The 23,388-nt window shown below is 31.4% G+C and overlaps 1 protein-coding gene, 1 long non-coding RNA gene and 1 pseudogene across 2 annotated transcripts; all 3 read left to right on the top strand.

Moving 5' to 3' along the window:
- The first annotated feature begins 6,394 nt into the window (after window positions 1-6,394).
- On the top strand, window positions 6,395-8,565 carry LOC110423575 (uncharacterized). Its single transcript, XR_002445832.1, has 3 exons — window positions 6,395-6,675; window positions 7,923-8,152; window positions 8,286-8,565. It is a non-coding gene; the product is annotated as an uncharacterized LOC110423575 (long non-coding RNA).
- Window positions 8,566-13,188: 4,623 nt separating this feature from the next.
- On the top strand, window positions 13,189-19,255 carry LOC149526746 (uncharacterized). The gene is given in 6 exon segments (XM_089784731.1): window positions 13,189-13,590; window positions 15,171-15,230; window positions 15,362-15,496; window positions 16,924-16,930; window positions 19,085-19,139; window positions 19,141-19,255. Coding segments are annotated over 6 exon segments (774 nt in total).
- Window positions 19,256-21,117: 1,862 nt separating this feature from the next.
- Window positions 21,118-21,755, top strand: LOC110423551 (kirola pseudogene; annotated as a pseudogene).
- Window positions 21,756-23,388: the final 1,633 nt, after the last annotated feature.

The raw sequence follows: 23,388 nt of genomic DNA, 5'->3' as shown, positions 1-23,388 counted from the left end.
CCTGGTCAACATTATTTTCTTGCTCCTACTAGATATAACAAGGGTCCACTCCCAAATATGGTAATGATTTTTCCCCTTTTTCCAGCCTGATCCTTGAGAATTTGACTTAAATGGAGGTTTGATCTAACAAGAGGACCAATCCTGATACTGATACTAATTAAATGACCTTTGTATTTGGCTATAAATCAACCTCACGGTAATAGAAGATATAGAAGCTTTTAATCCAGGGTAGATTATTTATTATTTATTGGATATAAATATGTGTTGTTATTGAGATTTATGTATGTACAAAGACAGAAAAAAACACCTAAAGAATTGGTCTTCAGAAACCCTTAATTAAGACACCTAAAGAAGTGTCATGTTCTAGCTATAAATTTCAATAGTTAGTTAATTTTGCAATTCTTTTTATTAGAGTTTTTTTTCTTGATTTTCTTAATCGTGCTTAATAATTTGTGTCTAACTTAGTGATTTTTCTTAATAAATGGTGTCAGAGTTGGGTGTTTTAGAACTTAAGGTCCATGCTAAGTTGTAACTGTAAAACCGTATTAAGTCTATAGTTAGATCATCTATGACAATAGATTTAAATCGATATTTATACAATTATTGTCAATATTTTTTAATTATACTTAAAAAAAATGATTCCAGAGTTATTTGAAACGTTAGATATCAAATGAGAAGTTTAAAATTGAGCAACAAATCGTTTTAATTAGTTTCCTCTAAAGTAATTAAATATTGCAATTGACATGCTAATACGCCAAAGATGAGACTGCATGAAGAGGAGAAATAGTAAAGGGTGACAGATCGGGAGCGGGAGCGGGAGTAAGTTCAATTTATTTAGCTCTTGCATCTAAAGTTAAATATCACGTATCAAATGCCAAATACATAAAGTTAAATATGAAGTATCAAATGTCAAATATATGAAAATGTTTATGAATGATTAAGATAGAAGATGTTTAAATTCGAAATCAATGAAAAACAGGTTGTATATGAGAAGGAATTACAATATTATAAGTGAAAAAATGAGAATGAAATTCCCTCACGTATACATAAAATGTCGTATTTACTGCAACAAAAAAATAATAAAGACACTTACGGTTTAATTCATAATATCGTGATATATAATTTATTAAAATATTTTTTTTATTGAAACCGAGGTTTTATTCTAGACTACTAAAAAATTAATCTAGATGGCAAAAACGTCACATAGTAAATTATCAAAGAGGTTTCAATGTATAGGATCTGGACCCAAGAAAGAAATAAAATTTTTTTAATTATTAACCAGGAAATCACAATTCACAATTTATACGTACAGTTTTTTCTTTTTCTTCTAATTCCCCCTTATAGCATTAATGAGCCGCACTTTTGCTATCAGCAATGGTGGCTGGGCCTCCACAGACCGAGTTAGGTCTTGCCTTGAGGAGGTTGAATTTTGAGCTTGTAAGGCCGAATTGGATCTGGCCCTTAAGACGTCAGATCTTGTAGCAGTTTGGCCGGAAAGGCTTAAAAGTTCGGCCTGTTGAGGCCATTGTTGCTCCGCCATTATAGGGTACAATAATGTATAAGCACGTGATAGTCACGTGCTTTGAGTTAGTCTAATCAATGTCAACTATTTTCCACTTACGTTAATTAAGTTAAGATTAGTAACTAAATCATTCTTGTAATCAAGCTTTTGGTTTCTTCTTTCTTTTAAATGTATGTATACAAACTTGTAATAATTCTTGACTAAATAATACAACCAATTCAATTTATTTCCATTCCTTAATTGCTTACATGGTATTAGAGCAATCTGATTAGGGTTCTTGTTACGTTATGCTCAATTTTTTCTAACTTGATTCTTCTTTTGAGATTGAAATCACAATTTGATCAATTCTGCTTCGTTAATGGAAAACGTATCATCAAAATCAATCATTTTATTCTTAGAGAATCCACATTCCCATTCTTCCTTCACCATACAAATCATCATGGATTTGTAGATGTAAATCTAAAACTTACCTCAAGTAATTACACTTCCTAGAGTTGATCCTTCTTATTGGCTCTGTCGATTTGAACCAAGATTGGATTTCTTGATGGTACAAACCAAGAACCAAAGGCTTCGAAAGATCCAGATGTAACAATTTGATTGTGGGTTAAATGTTGGAATCAATCACATTGTCGATTGCAACCATTGTCTTTTACATGAACTCAATTTCACAAATCACTATATGCCTTAAGCATGCCTTCAAGCAATGGAACTTTAAGTTCATAACTTGTTTGCTTGAGTTTGGGTTCTATCAGTTATAATCTGACTATTCATTATTCAACAAAAGTACAAAAGAAGGTGGTTTCATTGTATTACTAGTCTATGTTGATGATATAGTCATTGCTAGTTCATCTTCTTAACTGGCAATTGAGATGAGAAAGTAGTTGTAGACACATTTTAAACTTCAAGACCTAAAGGCACTTAAGAATTTCCTAGATTTAGAGATTGCAAGCTCAAATAAGGGCATTATTATCTATCAAAGAAAATATATTTTGAACTTTTTGAGTGTATACAGTTTGTTGGGTGCTAAACTAGCTTCTAGCCCCATAAAATACAATAAAAAACTTTCAAATGGTTGCTAATGATAAACAATTGACAAAGGCTTACAAGTATAGACAATTGATAGGCAAGTTACTCTACGTAACCTTCCCTAGACCAGACATAACATATGTTATGCAAACACTATCATAGTTCATGTGAAGCTTGTATGACATTTAGGTGGATGCTTTCACACAAGCCAGCCAAGAACTCAATTATATCTAAGCCATCACAAATTAAAGCTATGAGTTAGCTTACGAAAAGCAATAGAAAAATCATAGGGTAACAAATGCCATATAGGCAATTACTAGTTTCAAGAAAAGGAAAAATGTTTTATTAATAGTAAAAAGGGAATACAAGGGGACCAAGAGTATAAATGCACCATTGTCGGCCCATAGGGACAACCTTAGATGGTTAGCCACAAACATACCTTAACCAGTGGAGAAATCCAACAATTCGTCAACTGTTCACCCCTTATAAAGAGCTAATGAGCTTTTACACTTATATCACCATGAACCATTGCAATGCAAGAAATGGGGATACTCCTTCCCTCAATCGCCTTTTCCCTAAAGACTTAATAAGCTTTTATAAGTACCTTACCAATTAACGTTACATTGTTTGAAATGGAGACATTTCCCCTTAAGGCAACTTAGTTTCCTAGTTAGTTTTATCATGTCATGGCCCTATGCAAAGGTTGGCTCATGACACTAGGCCTTTATTGTTGACAAGCTGTTTATAGAGTGTTAAGATATCTCAAGTCAATGTTAGGACATGGTGTTATGTTTTTAGCTATAGTTTCTTTGAATTTAAAGACCCATGCCAATAGTGATCGGGTGGGGTGTTGTGCTACAAGGAGATCAGCGATAAGTTACGTTGTGTTTCTTGGAGATTCAACTATTAGTTGGAGGTCTAAGAATAGAATGTTGTTTCTAGAAGCTCAATAGAAGTTGAAGTAGATCTATGGCTACAACTTGTTGTGAGGTAATATGGTTGATATTTTTGCGTCAAGACTTTGGTATTAAACACGTAGCAGTTGTGGATCTCTACTGTGATAACTAACTAGCTTTGCGCGTATGCAAAAATCCAACCTCCCATGAAAGGACAAGCACATTGAGAATTCTGGTTGGGTTATTCATCTTAAGTATGTTTCTATCAATCTACAGATAGCTGACTTGTTTACCAACTCGTTATTACCAAGAAAATTTAGCTTGCTGTTAAGCAAGATGAGCATATTGAATACACATGCTCATATTGAGAGAGGGACTATAAAAAATGTATGAGCATGAGATAGTCATATCCTTTAGAGTTAATTAGTCAATTTGGTCACAGTAAACTATTTTCCATTTCTGTTAATTAAGGTAAGATTAGTAATACTCGTTCTTGTATGGTTTCTTCTTTTTGTCAAATGTATATATACGAGCTTGTAATCATTCTTCAAATAATACAACCAATTTAGTTTATTTCCATTCGTTAATTGCTTACATGGGGCTTGATCATTACAATATTTATAGATGGATGCCGTTGACAACCTCTCTCTTTATTAAAATTTTAACCTTTTTTACATGATATTTTGTGATTTATTTCTAGTTAATATTTTGAAGATATTTTTTTCTCAATTAGTATTTTATAAATAAGTTTTGATCTCACAAGAGTTAAATTGTTAATTTTTTTGATAAAATTAAGAATTAATCTATATGTTCATAATTTAAAGATTTTTTTATAATTTTAGTAAGTATATAAAATTAATAATTTAACCTTTATGAGAATGAAAAATTGTTCACAAAATGTTAATCGAGAAAATTTTTTTTATAAGGTGTTAAATTAAAAAAATAAAAAAGATTGTCTTTTCTTAAATAAAAGATTTAAGAGTCCAATGGTAATTAAAAAAAAAATTCTTTTTTCATAATTAAGAAAAACTGACATGTCCTTGTAGAAATATAATTATATGCATGGTACCAGACTCCCATTATTTTTGATCCATTGTCCCAATTTGAAATTCCCCATAGATTAATGGGGACAAAACCAAAACATATGGTACATTATTGGCACTACTTTTTACAAGCATGATAATGACAAGAAATTATGTGGATTGGATGGATGTAACAGCCATTGAAATTTTCATGCATGAGTATTGTTCGTGAATCAGGCGTCAGCCAATAAGGGTATAGTGATATTTAAAAAGATTTCATAAAATAGTGAAATTATAATAATAATAATAAATAAGTGAAATTCTGTAAATACAAGTCTGAAAACAAACAATATTGATTGAAGTTTAAAAACCATTTTCACGTTTATTAGAGGTGTAATCAAGTTTACGCTGAGCTGGTAAACAATATTGATTAATCTCACAAGTCACAAGGATGTTAGATTTTTTAGTAAAATTAATGTGCAGAATTACATTATTTATTTTTATATTTTATTGAAATTAGGTTAAGATAATTTGAGAGATAATATTATAGTTCATACTATGATCTAATAAAATGGGATTTTAATGTTATTTGTAGGCTTAAAAGTGTAAGTCTATATAGAAAACCCTAAATCTTATGATGGATAAGATTAAAGAGATTCACTATATAAAGGAAAAGCTAGGTCCCCTCTCTTGTTTACAACGATATAACGATCTCACTCATTGGAGAGCTATAAGAAAAAGGAAGATTCTAGTGCACTAACTATCAACAATTAATCTGATCGGTATTATTTCTACCATTAAACTATGGATCAAAAATCAGGTATGTTTTGTGTGCTAAATTCCTGCTATGTTAAATCTTGGATTAGTATAAATTTATTTATACAAAAAAGTTTATCAATTGGTATTTAAGCCACCATGATTAGGATTTAGAACACTAAGAAATTATATATTTATTACATAAATCATGACTACATGTTAAGGTCTTATGTGGTACTTGAAATTTATGTAATTATATCATTAAAATACACAATTATCTTGGTATAATGCAATTAGATCTTGAGCATGCTTAATTGATTATATTATTAGCCATATGGTTGTTTGATTGAATTATATCTATACAATTGAATGAAATTGTATTTGATAAATTGGGTTTTTCAAGGATTGTGAGTTTTAACAATTTTAAGCGAAGAACAACTTGATTTTATGTAATTTTGTTAAATTACCTTGGATTTATTGTTGCTTGATGAGTTAAAATTGTTGATGAGGCTATAAGGCTTAATTAAACTTGTCGATTTCATTAAATTAGGACTGTCATGGATCTTTGGATTTGACATAAATTTATTATGTTAAGTTAAGATATTCATAAGTTTAGAAATTTAATTTTGGGTTATTAATTTTATTAATCTATTTAGGGTTTTTGTCTCCCTTAATATAAGGATTAAATTTGTATATAGATAGTAACTTGATTTGGCTTGTATTTAGAGAAATTAAAAGTTTAAAGTTTTGGATTTAAAGTGGAAACTCAATTCTTCATTTGATTAAATCCCTTAAGTTTTTATGTGTCTAAGTTCGATTTTATCTCTACAAATCACTTGTTACAAGTTATAGAGATGCATCATTTATTACAAAAAACCAGGGCTTTATCGATGAAAAATTTTTCGTCAGTAAAATCCATTGGTAATTACCGACTAAATACAAATGGAGTTATTTCCTGAGTATTATTGATGGAACTCAATCCATCAGTATTCTGTTGACAAAACCATGGGACAAAATTAATGGAGGGTATACCAAGATTATCGACCAAGAGATTTCGTCAGTAATATCATTATCGATGGAATTTGCCAACCAAAATTACTGATGGAACATCTAGTCGAAGAAGATATGAAAGTGTCGCTGGAAACTTTGTCGGTAATGCCATTGCACTTAATTAAAAAGTTAGCGACATATTTGTCAATGAAAATTCCATCGGTAGGTTTATTTTTTCCTCAGTAATTTCAAATTATTTCTCGATTGCGATTCCCCTTCCCCCCTCCCACCTTCCCTTTCTTTTTCACTCTGCACTTCTCTCCCCTTCGCACCTCCGAGCCCTTCTTGCCCATTTCTTGCTGATTGGCCATCATTTCCTCTACTTGAAGAGTCCTTGACGTCGACTACCTCCAACCCACCTCCACCGACAGCATCTCTCCTCTGATCTCCTTCAATAGCCTAGGTAAGCTTCTATCAATTGTTTAAATTCTGCCAAATTCCAAGATCATGCTACTAAATTTTATATAATTTATGAGATCTATGTTTGATAGTTTTCAATTTATTTATGCTTGAGTTGGATTACAAGTTATTTATTTGTGTTGAGTTGAAACTTGCCTGGCTATTAACTTTAAACTTTTTCGACTAAATCATAAGCAACTGAAATAAGGTCAGTGAATTTCCAATCCTAATTAGTTGTCTCTCTTATGTGCATGCTAATTGTAGTTTGAGCTTGCAGTTGAGTTAATCTACAAGACAAGTTGATTTTGTTTGTCCCTCAAACAAAAATTCATTAAAATTATGCTTTCTTTTATCTTTTAGGTAGTGTTGCAAATTGTAGTTGTCAACATATACATACACACTTAAATGCACTTACGTCCACTAAATTTCAAAAAAAGGTGCCAAAAGATAAAACCCTTTGAAATGCATTGACTAAGTTAATTAATCAGTGTTTGCACAATTAAACATACAAAGAGATAAAAAAAAACCCATTTTTTCTAGCAAAGAAGTATTAGGTTGTATTTAAAATTCTCAGCAATAGTAGAGACACTATCACATCAGAGTTTTATGGATAAACCTTTAAGGACAAAGACATAAAAGGCCTCAGTAATATTTACTTATAGAGTTGTTGACAATATATTTGTGTAGTAAGGGTATTGAGGCATAGCTAGGAATATTTTAGGGTGAGAAAGATAAAGTGATGGTGGGTGGGAGACTATAGGGACTAAGCTATAGGAGAGTGCTTCAAAGGATTTTGGCTAATCTCTCAAGTCTCAATGATTGCCATGTCCGTCGTTGCCCATTTCTTTCAAGGCATGAAAACTAGAAAACATATTCTTTGTTTGTTTTTTGCTTTTTAAAACCCTCATACAAATTCTTTTAAAAGTTTGATATTTTAAGGAGAAGAAAAAGATGTGATAAAATTAATGCATGAACAATAGTTTTACAATTTTTGAACTTTTGTGCTCCAACTCCAACTCACTTGCCTATTAGCTCTCTGTCTTTAGGTCATGAATTACATTTTTCTTGGGCTTGTTCATTTAATTGTTGATTGAGTTGTCCTATCAAAAGTAATGGTTGGAAAGAAATAAATTGTAAAAGTTCATTAGCAGCTTAACTTCCTTTCTCTTTTCCTTTGTTGGGGTGTTGATGTTTTATTATTATACATTTATCATCATTTTTCATAATAATATATATAGTTTTTTGATATAGGAATCTTTTACATGAACTGCTATAGATGTAACGGAGGCTCGTAATATATGGGAAAAGATTTCCAAGGACCGTTTCAAGGATTTATTAAGGGATGAGCGAGAGAAGGCCAAGAAGGACGGGGACAACCTCGGAGGTGACATCCTATTGACAAAAAGTAAGTCGCAACCCTAGAAAGCTGTAGAGGTATGGGACCAGTTGGTTGATAATGTATGGTCCTAGCCAAGTGGCAGGTATGTGCACACAAGGCCTAACATATAGGTAGTTCTTTGCCTTTTGCACTACAACAAAAGAGAATGATATGTGTTTTTATTATAAAACTACAATGATGTGTTTTTTGTTCTTTTTGTTTTTTTATGATTATAGTTTGAGTCCATACAAAGACAAGTGACATTCTCCAAGCTCTTCAAGCACACTCACAAATGGCGTAAAGGTATTGAAGAATTTATAGATAACAGGTCCAAGGCTATTAGTGTAAGTGATAATATATGTGTGTATATTTGATATATATGTTGCTTACCAATTAAATATCATAACAATTTTAATTACTTTTTTATAGAAATTATACATTGCGACTTTACCATAGAAGTACAATGATGTGATAACGTCTTAATCGAAGTTTGATCCTATAGCATGGGAAGAGGCAATTGGAAGGCTATTATATTCCATGGGTTTTATCTGCATAAGTCTCCTATAATTCTTTATAAATATACTCATAGATAAAGAAATACCTCATACATTATATATATAATCATAATATATTATACATGAAATATAACTAATGAATGTATTGTCATACAAGCATAAAAAAACAATTGGCTTATAGGGCTTACACTAACAATTTAATAGCCAAAATTGTCTTGGGGCTTTTATCATGTAATGGGAAGCACGGTTATTCGAATTACTTCCATATTCTCATAGATGAATGAGATTATTAAATAAGCATGATTTATTGTGTGGTTAAAAGATTAAAAAGATAGATTTTTGTGAGCATTTGTTTATGGCAAACAATATTGAGTGAAATTTAGCATTACAACTCATCAAACCAAGAATATAATGGACTACATCCATTCAGAATTGTGGAGTCCTCTTGTGGCATCAAAATGAGGATAATTGCATATGTTGGCTTTCATTTGATGATTTTCACAAAAGGTGTTGACCCATTTTATAAAGGCTGAAAGTGAAGTATTCACCACTTTTTTTTTTTTTACAATGGAAGGCATTGATTGAGAAGCAGACTTTAAAGAAGATCAAATGACTCTGAATAGACAATAGTTTGGAATTTCGCATGTGTGAGTTCAATCTATTCTGCAAGAATAAGGGAATTTTAAGACATCACATTGTCTCCCTAACATCACAACAAAAATGGTGTTACAAAGCAGATGAATAGAACACTTTTGAAGAAAACAAAATGTATAATCTTTGATCTCGGTCTATCCAAAACATTTTGGATAAAAGCTTTCAACATGGCTTGCTACTTAGTAAGTTGGTCTCTATCAACTATCATTGAATTGAAGATTCTTAAAGAAGTTTAGTTACAGAAACCTACTGACTACTTTATATTAAAAGTATTTATTTACCTTGGTTATACTCATGTGAATGATGATAAGCTTGAGCTGAGGGCGAAGAAATGCATATACCTAAACTATCCTTCAAAGATGAAGGGCTTTCAGTTATGGTGTACTAATCTAAAGTCTCCTAAGTTTATTGTGAGTTAGAATTTTACATTTAATGAGTTTGTTTTACTTCATGGGACAAAGTCTAGAATTGCAATCACATTATATCAAGAAGTTAGCAGCTAGGTGGAGCTTGAAATTAAAGCTCCATGGGATAGTGTAAGATGGTTGTGAAATCCCAAAAGGATCACAAGAATTACAAGAATCAATATCTCGTATACAACAACAAAGCGTTACTATAGACAGTCCTAAAAGGAATATAAGAACGCCTCATAAATATGATGGTTTCATAATTTAATTTGATGTTGATTTTGATCCCTATGTTTTATCTATGGTTAAAGTAGTAGAGACCAATGATTTTTACTCTTATCATGAGGCATTTAATGTACCAAGTCTTCTCAATGGCTTGTTGCCATGAATAGGGTTTTCAACAAGTACGATACTAGGTAATTTTGAGGTACCCTACCTCAAACCCTCTTAATAAATGGGGTACTCGAATCCAAAAACTACTCAATTATTTTAGGAATTTCTTATTGAATCCAAACCATAATATCCTATCCACTACCTATTAACTAACTGAACTCGTTTAAATACCTTATTATGCAAAAAAATTTATTAACCTCTTTATGGGTACCCAATTACTTGAACTTCAACCCTTATTTGCATAAGATAATAATTATATTGCAAAATTTTCATCTATACAATTCACTAGTAATTAAATTTATAAAAGTAAAAAAACATTAAAATTAAAATTTAAACAACAAATAATTTTAAAATATCTCAAATAACAACTTAAATAATCAAAACAATTAAATAAACATCCATAATCAAGTTCAGTATCAAAAGGGTGAAGCCCATAACCTTCCCAAACCCAAAATAGATACTAAACTTGCTACCTGTACTTGTTCCAAACTCGAATATAGGGTATGGGTATCATATATAATGGGGTCGGATACCTTCTAGTACCTAGTAAAAGGGTACCTATTATCTTCTTTAGCAATGAACAAGAAGATTGAGTCTCTACACAAAAATGAAACATGGGAGTTTATGAAAACACCTAAAGGCAAGAAGATCATAAGATGCAAATGAATCTCTAAGAAAAATGAAAGGATCTTAAGGGTTGAAAGTGTTAAGTTCAAAGCACGGTTGGTGGCAAGAGGCTATATACAAATAGAAAGAATTGACTACAATAAGGTATTTTCTCTTGTTGTGAAGCATAGCTTAATTTGAGTGTTACTTGTTATAATAGCCTACTTTGATGTTGAGTTGGAACAACTTGATGTCAAGACAACGTTCTTATATGGCAAGCTTAAAGAGCATAAAGGAAAGCATTCGTTGTTCCAAGTATGGAAGATTGTGTGTCTACTTAAAAGGTCATTACTTGACTTGAAATAGTCTCTTAGGCAATGTTATAAAAGGTTTGATACGTTCATGGATGTACATTGGTATATTATGAGTGTATATGATAGTTATGGCTACCTTAAGAAACTTCAAGAGGATTTGTTTATCTATTTGTTGTTGTATGTAGATGATATGTTTATCGCTGCTAAAAGTATGTCAAATATTAATGTTTTAAAAGAGTAGCTTATTGGTGAGTTTAAGGTGAAAAACTTAGGTGTTGTAAAGAAAATATTAGGTATGGAGATTATTAGGGATATACGTATGTCTAGATTATATTTGTCATAAAAAAAAGTGCATCTAAAAATATTAAAACATTTTAAGATGCAAGATGCCAAGTCCATGACAGCTTCATTAGGACTACACCTAAAACTTCCAATTGGTTATCACCTCTAACGAAGGATAAAGAGGAGTACGTAACTAGTGTTCCTTATACCAAAGTAGTGGACAACATTATGTATGCTATGGTATGCTGTAAGCTAGATATCTTACTTGCTGTTAGCATGGTAAGGAAGCATTTAATATATGAAAGAATTGTTGGTCTATTGGAGATTTTTCCTTTACATTGTGAATGTGTACTTTGGGATCAATCATAATATGAGGGGATCAATCATGCTTTCATTTTTTGCCTTAAATTTTGAATTATGTGAGAGGATGATCCATCCTTAGCATGTAGTTGAGGAACTTTTTTGCTTTTGCCTAAACTGGATAAATCTCTCAACCTTTGGGATAGATACTTGTAGCCTTAATATTAAAAAGTCTTCTCAATTTTAACGTTTTTCATTCTAGAAACATTTTTCCTATTTAGTATAACATTAAATAAATAAAAATTTTATGAAGTATTTTAAAGTTTTGATTTTTTTAAAATTTATACAGAATTATTTAAGTGATTTGGAAGAATTCAAAATATGATTTATTAGAGTAAGTTTTTATAATTATTTTTGTCATTTCAAAATAAGAAACAATTTAAAAATAAAACTAAGTATTAGTGTTCATGGTCATGTTTGTTGCACAAACATATTTATTTTTTTTATTTATTGTTAAATAATAATTTTATATAAAACACAAAATTGTTAAAATGCAAACATTACTATTTATAAGTATCCGAGCATTTTGCTCATTGGTTGGAGTATTATCTCTCTGCCTAAAAAGTAGGGTTCGAATCCCCCCTCCTCCAATTATAAAAAAAAATTACCATCTATAAATAATTGATAATTAATATTTCAATTTTTTATAATTAAAATTTTATGATATTAATTTAAAATTAATCAATATTATTACAATTATTAAAAATATTTGTATAAAATACCATTATTCAAAATAGAGGTCTATTAGTTTCCAAAATAGAGACTTTGGCTCAAAAAAATATTTGTCCCTGAATACGTAAGTTCAATCGTTAGTCAATCATTAGTATTTCTGTCAACTTGCTGACATGATAAAAGTAAAAAAAAAATTATCCTTAATTAATTTTAATAATTACTATTATATAATTTTTTTTATTTTTTATTTTTTTACTAATTAAAAAAAGGCTCCCCATTAAGGAGCACCGGTCGGTGCTCCGCTTACTTGGGGAGCTGGGGAGTATTGATCAGTGCTTTTTTTTAAATATACTAATAATTTTTTAAATTAATAAAGAAAAAAAAGATATTTTCACCTTTTTATTATTTCTGTTAATGGTGATATTTGTGTAATTTTGATTAAAACTTAAAGAAATTAGGGTATTGTACCAAAAAAATTTTAAAATAAGAATCATTCAATTCAATTATAATTTTTATTAACAAATTGGATAAATCTTATTAATATTTATAATGAAAATTTTAGATAAATTATATGTTATTAATAATAAAAAATATAATAAACAAATATGATTATTTTTATTAATAATTTTTATGTATAAGATTATAAATGTAGATATAATCATGGATTATGGAGAGGCAACGTTGATCACGATCGACGTGACCATTATATCACCGTTCCGCCGCTCACTAATTTCCTTTGGAAAACAAAAATATCACAATCTAAAATCCAACCTCCACGAAGTGCGTCACCGTCTAACCGCAGAAAAAGCGTTTGCCTTTTGCAGCGTGTCCTCATTCTACAGTCCCACGATTATTAAATGGTAAACAGAGATTTTGGAGCTGAAACGATAGCAAAGGAGAGCTTCAGCTCCTCCGCACGCTCGAAGATTCTCGGCCATGCCTTCACCATCTCCTTGCAGATGGCCATGGAACGCAGCTTCAACTAACTATTCAATTCATTTCTCTAATTTTCCTTCCAATTCCTCTATCTTCCTTTCATTTCGTTCCAAACGACGTCGGTTCGCCGCTTTGTCTTCAACCGATTCTTCTTCTGCTTCGTCAACTGATTCTATAAACAAATCCGTAAATCCACGCGTTTCCAGTTCTAAACCCAGTATCAATGCTGATTATGCTGAAAACATTGACGTTTTGGCGTCTTCGTCGAATCAGAGTTCGTCTAAGAAGCAAGAAACCCTATGTCTTATGTATCTGTTTGGGAAGCGATGCTTGTGGAGGAGGATATTGTTTGCTTCGAAGAAAGTTAGGAGCATTATTTTGCTTAATGTCATCACTCTCATTTAGGGTTAGATTTTTCATTCATTTCGTTTTAATCTCATTCTGCATTATTTATTCATTACTCTTTTTCTTTTATTTATTTGTTTTTGTTGAAGCTTTTGTTTAGAATGCAGTAATACATCAAAATTGTTCCAGTCAGTTCTTTAATTAAAGTTCCATTTGGTTGTCAGTGTTGTTATCTGCTTTTTGTTTGTCAAAGCAAAGGTATATTTTGGATAATTACATATAAAAAAAAAACTTTTCTTCATGAATAATAAAAATGCAAAATTGTAATTTGTATAAAAGAATATGCCTTCCAGTTTTATTTTTTATTTTTTGCATTTTTGATTAAATATGTTTTTGCTAACAACTTTTGAGGAAGTAAAATGCCAAATAGTTGAAAAGCCAGTAGTAACAGAGCGAAACTGAGCCTAAGTTACTTAGCCGTGGAATTATGTTTAGTTCACTAGCAAATGACAATTGAAAAATTTTGCTTTTGAGATTGCAAAGTTTATAAATGTGTTGCATATAAGAAATAATAGTGTCAAGCTCGAGACGAGGCTGGCAATTCATGTAAGGTTGTTTCCGGGGCTCATGAATGGCTCATTTAAAACTTGTTCTTGAGTTTGTTTATGTGTTCATTTATTAAGAACGCACTGAATGTGGTTAAATATAAAACTGATAGTTGAATGTTTTTGAAAGATTTATTTATTTATTTTTGGCGTTTGTTTCTTAGTTTTTATTCTTATTTAAATTGTGGTTCTATAATTTTGGTTATAATAGATTTGGGATTAGTCGTGTTTCTATTATCACGCTTGAAATTAAATAGTTGAGTTCCAATTTACAAGTCTGAGCTTGATTAGAGCTCAATTAAAGCATGATCTTAAAATTTTCTTCAATAAAAGAGCTTGATTTTGAAGTATTGAGCTTCGAGATGAATTTAGAGCAGTCCCCCACTCCTAATCCTACATAATTCTAGATATAATTTAAAAATGTTTGAATTTATTTTGGTATCTCGTTTTTTAATCACTAAATCGAAAATAAAAGGTAATTGTGAATATTAGAAAGATCAGAACATCCATCATCTTCTTCGAGAGCATTTGTAGAATAAAAATTGCAAATAATGCTCTTTTGTGCTTAGAAACCCCATTGATAACAATTGAAAAATGTTTTGTCTGAAAAATTGTGATGCTTTTGCTTTGATTTTGATGACAGATAAAAGGTTACACTTGCTTAGATTTTTCTTTTAGTTTCTTTGAAACAAAGACTTCAAAATTTACCTTTTAGCAGAAGGAAAAATTTTGCTTTCTGATACTCAATAATGCATCGCTTAATTTTCAACCTCAACAAGCAAAAAGCGAAAAGAAAAAGTTGTTGACATTCACTTCCTTAGATTTAGTTGTATGACTTAATAATCACACTAGTGTGATTGCTTGCAATAGTCCGAACTTGCCGAGGTAGATTATCCTCGCATGCTCTTAGTTTGAGTACTAGCTGTTCAGCTTTTGGGGCACATATTATTGTTGAAACTCTGTTTTTTTTTGGTAAAAGAGTGAGCAATACGACTCGAGCATTGTAATTATCCAAAATAATATATCAATAATTATCCATGGATACCTGCACTTTATTCAGGCATATTCTCGACTGGGTTGTGCCTGATGGAAGTTGGACAGGAGTTCAACTTTATAGCTTTCTTTCCTTCCCCACAAGGTACAACCATACAGCCTCCATTTCTTATTGTTTTTTGTGATAAGATACTTGAACATTGTTTCTCTGAACCATCAAAATCATGCAGATAGCTGCTATGCCTGATGTATCTGCCACAGAAACAGCAATAATTTATGGCTTTGAGCCTGTTTGGGGTGCTGGTTTTGCATGGTTTCTCCTTGGTGAAAGGTGGAGTGCCACTGGTTGGATTGGAGCTGCCCTTGTGCTAGGGAATCTAACTTATATATATTCTCTGGTCATCGATCCTCTTTGGTTTCCTATTTTAAGATTACCAACCTTAATGGGGGCTTGTTCATAATCTGGAAGTGACAATGTTGTACAAAGATATCTACTTTCAGACTCTCAATCTTGGTCTAGGTTCTTGCACACACATTAAGGCAAAGTGGAGAAACAGGGGAGGATGGAAGGAGGTGAGTGTAAAAGTAGACAGAAAATGATTTTCAATCATCCTTAGTAGGAGAGCCAATTGAGAGAAAAGAGGAAAGATTGTCATTTCCATCTATTTTGACATAAATCAATCCTTCCAAATTGTATAATTGGGGAGAAAAAACGGGAGATATTAGATTGGGGGTTAAGTCTTGTGCGCTTCCAACATTGCCAAATTTTCTTTTTTAAAAAAAAAAATCACTTTCTCTCCACTTACAAAGGATATAATGGGTACAATAACGTGATTCTTGTTTTCTTTCTTCTCATTTTTCAGAAGCTTTTCCTCTTTGCCATGCCCTATGAAGAAAAAGCAATGGAAAGACAAAAGGATGTTTTCGGTCTTTTCACTTCTCTTCTCTCCCAAGTTTCCATCTTTCCACTTTACCATCAAGACCAAGCAAAGGCTGGAAAAATAGAAAGATGGAATATCTAGTGAAAATAAAGTGGAAATTATATTTTTTTTTCTTTCCTCTAGTGTGCTCGCTTGGAAGGATGAAAAGAGAAAAACATTGATAAAAAATAGTATTTTTGCATCAGTAAACTAACGTCTCTACCATTTTGTCTCCCCTATCTTTCCATAATGAAATGATTGATTTTTGTCTATATGGATAGAAAATGAGAACCCTCTCTTATTTTATTTCCTCTTTACTTTTCTCTCCTACCTAGCATAAGTTAATTGTTAATTTTTCCCCTTTTTTAACCCACCTCCTTCCCTCCTCCGACTTATCTCCTATCAAGCAGAGGCTATGCCCGGGATGGTTTATATTTGTTTTTCAGTTCTTTCCGTTGAAAAAACATTAACATTTGCTTTTATATTCGTTTAGGATTTATGATTTATGATAGATGTTTTCCGTCAGGTTATGCACGAACTTAATTAAGCCAGATACAGTAAATTACAAGAATTAATAAAAGAGGATAATTGTCTTTTGGGAGTTCAATTACGGCTGTAAGCTAGCTATATGCATGATAACGTCATTGTTTCTCATGGATTTTTGAAATCTTCGTTTTTGCTCAAACTTGAAATTTAATTCTGATCGATGGTTTTCACGTAATCTTATATTTTTGTTTATCTTGTGCGAGTAAAATCTATTGGAAGTTGTCAAAAATTACCAAACATGACAGAGACAAGTACCAAGTTTGGTTGAAGTATAAACTGTAACAGTAGAGTGGCTTGTTACTCACCAAAGTTCAATTTTAAGAAAGATTTTAGGTACAATAGGTCAAACAGACTGACAAGCTTTTATAGGTACATGAAGATTAATACATTTTGTGACTTAGGGGATGGGGATAATCAAAGGCCACGACATGCTAGCTAACACCGAATATTAGCCAGCCTTCTTGGCAAAGCCTGTCAAACTCAGCCTGCTCGCTCGGAAAATGTGATTAGCTTTCCTCGTAGGGGTCATTGGTATATGATTAAACTATCAGTGTTCTGATGTAGAGGATTCCTTGTTATGGCAACTACAAAGCATAATAACTCGTTAATTATTATTGTAAGAACATCTAATTATGACTGTGAAGATTAAAGACCAAGAAAAAGGGTATTTAGGGAGTTTAGAAAGCTGAAAGAGGAAAATACACTACAATGGAATTTATTAGAAAAGGCTCAATTGGCTTACTTCTGAAGGACCTTATAAAAGCTCCAAGAAGCATAAGAGCAATTATGAGAAGCATTTTATACCAATTCTAAAGTATTGACACTCCAAAGTTTATCTCGATTAGAGACAGTCTTTACAAAAGTAGTACAAGTAAATAGGGTTAAAGGACGAAAAAAAGGCACCTTTTTACAAGTTACTTTTATAATATCTATATAAGGTTATATTATAGTAAGCTTCATTTGGTGTTTGGTAACATTGTCAAGTATAAAGACCATTAAGTCAAACCTTAATCAAACAAAGGAGAAAATAACTTTTGCCCTGTCCTCAATGTACATTGAATATACAGCTAGGCAAGCTTGATAGTCTAAGCTTGCATGTTGCCCTGCTTGACAACTAAGTCTTGAAGCTTGCCCGTTGCCAAACTTGACAGCCTAAGTCTTAAAACTTACATGGTGCCAAGGCTTGATAACCTAAATCTTGCTGAATACACAAGTATGTACGCTTGAGATTCTCGACTTAAATAAACATTTTGATTTGGTAATGCTTTACAAGGTCAAGTATCACAACGCAAAGCAGGCCATAGAAGTTTAGGCTGAATTCATGGCCTAGGGAAAGACTTAATAAAACCTAAGGCAAGGTAGGAAAGCTAAACTTGAAAACTTCAAGCTCTAAAGTGATAACAGTATCTAGATGCTAGACAAGCTAACTTACTTGTGTTTCTCTCTTATCTTTGCAATCTCCAAATATCACGATATCATGAGCCGTTACTAACTCCCATGCAAAAAGTTCATGATAGTGAAGGAGTGACGAGCACTTGAGGGATACACGTGGCAAAACTTGAGAAGAGTCTTCAGCCTAATATAAATAGAAGTTTAAATTTCAACGAAGATAAGCTTGAACTCCCAAGTCTTTCAACCTAAAAGTTTAGTCAGGCTTAAGCTAATTGGATTTAGATTGACTGACTATTCTTGTTAACTTGCCTTCCTACGTTTAGTCAGGTGAAACTTCTTTTTTTTTTGTTTGCTAAAGGCTTAACTTTGTTAGACCTTTGCTTTGCTCCATATATCAAACCAAAGACCAAAGTAAAACTTTTTGTTTTATTTGGTAGGAATTGAGGTTCACCATATATTCAGTCAACCAAAGCTAACAAGCCAGGGTTGCAAAGCAGCCTAGACTGGAATCCCTTAAATTCTTGATGATCGTTCATCTGAGTTTAGATTGAATCAAGTGATGAATGCTTGCTGAAATTTTGACATGTTCTCTACAGAATCCTTTCCCTCAACTTTACCAAACGATTTCACTTCTGAAATCAAACTTGCTTTTCCTGAGTCTTTGCATTTTTATTTACTTGATTATAGTGGTTGGACAAAAAATCTTAGATTTTGCTATTTGTTGCTTGATTTTTTATATTAGTAGTCTTTGTAGAAAGAAAGAAAAGGGAGAACGTGATTTTGCGTTGGAGAAGGCTGATTTACAAAAAAGAAAAGAGGAGAGGGAGATTGATTGAGAGATGTGCATTTTCTGAAAAACGGGTGGATTTTTGGAAAAAGGGAAAAAAAAAAAGCTCTTTTTGGAGCTTTTCTTTAAGTTATTTTTTTTAAAATTTTATTTTTTGAAAAAAAGTTATTTTTTAAAGAGTTTTCTCTAAATTCTTATTTAACTTAATTTTTACTTTTAAGAAGTATATAAATTGAAAAAGTCAGATCAAACATGCACATAGTGCACAATGTTCATTACTTTAATTATATCATTATTTTTGTGTGTAGGTGGAAGCTTAACAGTGCAGATATTTGGATCATCATTCCCTGGTAAGTCTTGTGAAGAAGAGAAATAGAAAAGTTGAAAATCTAATAGTTCCAGAAAAGCAAAAGGGCTTTTCGGCCTCCCCAATCATCATTAGTTCCAGCAGGGATTTCCCGAAGCCTTTCAAGAAGTAAGCCGCATCTTGTCTTTGTATCCTTTTTTCTCACGAAAGAAGGTTTCTCCTGATATTAATGTGATGTAATTGTATAAGCATTCAATTGGGCCTAGTGTTAGCTATTTGAGGCCTGAAGGGCTTATTGTCTAATGTATATATATATTAACTATATATATCTATATTTATCTATATATATATAAAGATTTAGAATCGCTTAATTTTAAAAAATATTTTCTTTTTCTTTTTGGTCTCTATTCTCATACTAAATCATATTTAATGAAGTTACTTGCATAACAAGATTTTAAAATATGGGAAGTCTTTTCTTTTTATTTCTCAAAAAACTAAAAAATAATTTCTGGTAGTTGGCTAATTTTCCCAAAATTAAGAAAGGGAGGGTTTTAAATTTTTGAAGGCTTAGCTCAGTTATTGTTTTTGCTAGTTCTTATCTGCTATTTGCTTATACTTCTTAGAACAATAATGATTATTTTTTGTAATTGTAAAATTAATTATATTTATTTAATACAATTAGGCATTGAATCAATCGTGTTTTTGCTCCCCTTTTATATATAACGGGGTATTTTTTTTTCCCTATTTTTGCTTCCTTTTAATTGTCTTCCTCTTTTGCTTACCATATTTCTCCTCTCAGAACTCTTTTCAATTCCCCTTTCTTCCAGAGTTGATTATGGAGCTTAGAATGTAGTAGGTCCTTTGTGTCTCAAATCCTATGACCCCAATGATGAGCAAAATCTAGTCTAAAAATCAAGTCTTTTGATGAACAAAATTTGGTTTTCGTACTCTCTCATCAATTTTTCCCATGAGTAAATAAAATACAGTCCTTCCTTACATGCCTATTGTCTAATTTGTATAAAACAAAGTTTTTTGTATTGGATTTTGTTTAGTTTCTTGGCATTGGAATCCTATTTAGTGGAAAACCACAAATTGGTTAGTAAATAACCAAAAACATTACAAATTGTTAGAAATGAAAAGCAAAGAAAGAGAAGAAAGAAGATGGTGTTATGAGATGACATTAATATAGCTAAGCATTGGAAAAGAAGGTCAGCTACCTGTTGCAATCAGCAGGTTGATTTGATAAAGAAATTAGAAAGAGAAAGAGTGACACAATTGATTAAGAATGTTGTTTTAATGTCAGCTATTGATTTTATGAGATAAAAAATGGTTAAAACTGTAAATTTAGTTATATCATAATTTTTAAATGTTCATTTTCACTTATTCTCGATCAAAGATAAATAATTCGGATCATTATTCAGTATACTCTTATTGGTAATTAAAATTTCCAAAAAAAAAAAGATTTTGAAAAATTCTAAATTCTAAATTTATAGTTCTTATTTTTTAAAAATTTAATTTCATATGATATTATACAAAAAAATTATCAAAATTGATAAATTTTGATATGAAAAATACAATGTAGATATATTAATTTAAAATAAAAAAAATGTCAAAAAAAGAAAAACAACTAACAACTGAACATGAATACTATAAGAATTTATCAAGCTTGACGGTAACGTGAAGATTCTTATCGAACTTGACAGTAACATGAAAGTGACAAGAATTGATCAAGTTTTTGTTCAATTCTGATATTATTCGGCTCAATTTAGCAAGATTTTTAAACGCATTTGATAATGGTCATTCAACCTTATACCCTTTTGTAGTAAGTTGGCTTCGGGGACCACTGGGAGAATCCAATCCATTAGCTTTGGTGAGTAGTGACGCCAATGGTTGCAAATTAATTGTGTAATAACCATAGGCATGGAAGAATCTCTCATTTGATCCTCTCTCCTCTATATAAGGCTGTTATGGTGTAGATTATTGCTCACCTATCCTCCAATTTTCTAGTTTCTCATACTTGAGCAGACGAAAAAAATGGCTCAACTTGTAAAACTTGAGGTCCAATTAGAGATTCAGTCCTCTGCTGAAAAGGTCTACGATATCTTCAAGCGCAAAATGTACCTCTTGCCGAAAATCTGCCCTGAACTGGTGACAGACGCCAAAGTTGTCAAGGGTGACTGGGAGACCGTGGGCTCAGTCAGGATATGGAAATATGTTGCTGGTAAACCTATAATATATATATATATATATATATATATATATATATATATTTCATTCTAGATGTTATGACGTATTTGTTATTAATTAAGCACCTTGACTCAAATCTCCATTTTTGATAATCTATTTGAACTAACTCATCAATCAGCCCTTAGCTGATGATCTTGGGCTCGGCTGCTGGTCTTACAGGACTTTCTGAGAATGCCTCGGAGACCATAGAGGCTATTGATGATCGAAACAAGTCAATCACTTTCAACGCACTGGATGGTGATATCACGAAATATTACAAGACCTTCAAGGCTATTGTTACTGTCACGGCTAATGGTCAAGGAAGCTTGGTGAAATGGACTTTGATGTACGAAAAGCAGAACCAGAATATCCCTGATCCTGAGAAGTACATAGAGTTTGCCTCTGCTGTTAGCAAGTCTGTGGATGCTTACCTTCTTAAGCAATAAGAGAAGGAAATGTGGTTGTTCGACAAGATTAAGCTGCCCTATCTTTTTAAAATTCTGCATATATAACCATGCTGATGAAGCGAAGCGCGCACCATAGAGCAAAACTATGCTACTTTTCATCTTGTAAAATATTGTTCAATCTAAGGTCTTAATTTGATGCATGTCTGTAGGAACTCAGTTGCATATATACATATATATGTATATAGTAGCTTTGTCAAACTCTAAAATAGTTTTGTCTTGGGTGTGCAAAGACAATTCTAGATCATGGGATAAATGAGAATAAGATTGATAGATTAAGAAATTATATTACTATGTTTGAGTTTTTTCATATCTTTACAGAAATTTTCTTATTTACAGATTCATTAACAAAACTTGTAGTGGTTACACCTGACTTGTTCTTTATGTGATGGTGGTTTATTGTGGCTGAGTTATGGAATATTTATCTCCTGTTTCTTATGGGTGATTTGGTTATAATTCTACTTTTAATGAATAAAAATTTTATTTCGTCAAGAATTATTATTATTATTATTATATACTATTTATTTATATTAATCAATCAAAATTTTGTAAAATTCGTATGTGTAATTCAAGCAATAGGTTATTTTTACCACATTGTTCATGGATAAATAAAGTGGACCAGATCATTTCAAGAAATAACAATAGTTTTTTTTTATTCCCCGACATTGATCAAGAGCAAGAAAGGGAGGACAAATGATTCCATCTGTAATTCTCTACATTAGAGGTGTCCAAGGATAGGGTCGTTGTCTACTTGTAGGCTCAGCCCAAGATTAGGGTTCGGCATGGCCTAACCCAACCCGAATACATTATTACTTAATTAATAATATATTCTTATTATAAATTTTAACTTTAAAATTTATTTAAAATATTAAATTATTAATATAAAATATATACATTTTTACATTTTAATAATAGAATATCACATAAATAGGCGAGTCCACTTGGACTTGAGTTTAGCTTTAAAATTTGGAGGTCTAGTAAGCTTGACTCATGAATATTACTATTCTATGTCTTCAAATAATGATTACATTTTTTGGATAAATTTCAGTGAATGAGTTTATAAGAAATATACGAAGGAGTCAAAATTGAAATTCATTTAAAGAAATTGAAAAGTGGAGCCACAATAATATGGAAATAACATTAAAATTTATGAGCTTTTTGAATCATTCAACTTAAATGATATTATTATTACTATAGCTAAAACTTTGATTCTTTATAAATTAAAATTAAAACTATTTTAAATTATGAAGGAAAAACATGCAATTTGCACAGGCATATGACTAATTTAGATAAAAAAAAAATAAAGCTTTGACCAGAAAATCATTTTCATAAAAATGCAGCCTCAATGCCACCTGTAATCGTTATTTCTTGATTGCGAGACTTCTAAAGCTGTTACTCTAAGGAGCAGTTTGGTATGAAGGATGTAAAGTACATTACCTGCAATGTGGCTTATTAAATTACATTACAGTGTTTGTTTTGTAACAAAACACTGTAATGTAAGATTGCAATGTAATCACATTGCAGTCAACGGATGTAATGTGATTGCAGTCCAAAACTAATGCAATCACATTACATTACACCCTGCAATGTGTTTAAGGACATTTTTACCCATCAT

Source organism: Theobroma umbraticum, unplaced genomic scaffold (assembly GCF_002168275.2).
Source record: "Theobroma umbraticum cultivar Fairchild unplaced genomic scaffold, ASM216827v3 scaffold_20.0, whole genome shotgun sequence".
Taxonomy (NCBI): Eukaryota; Viridiplantae; Streptophyta; class Magnoliopsida; order Malvales; family Malvaceae; genus Theobroma; species Theobroma umbraticum.
The sequence above is the reverse complement of the archived record's forward strand: the minus strand, read 5'-3'. Positions and strand labels throughout refer to the sequence as shown.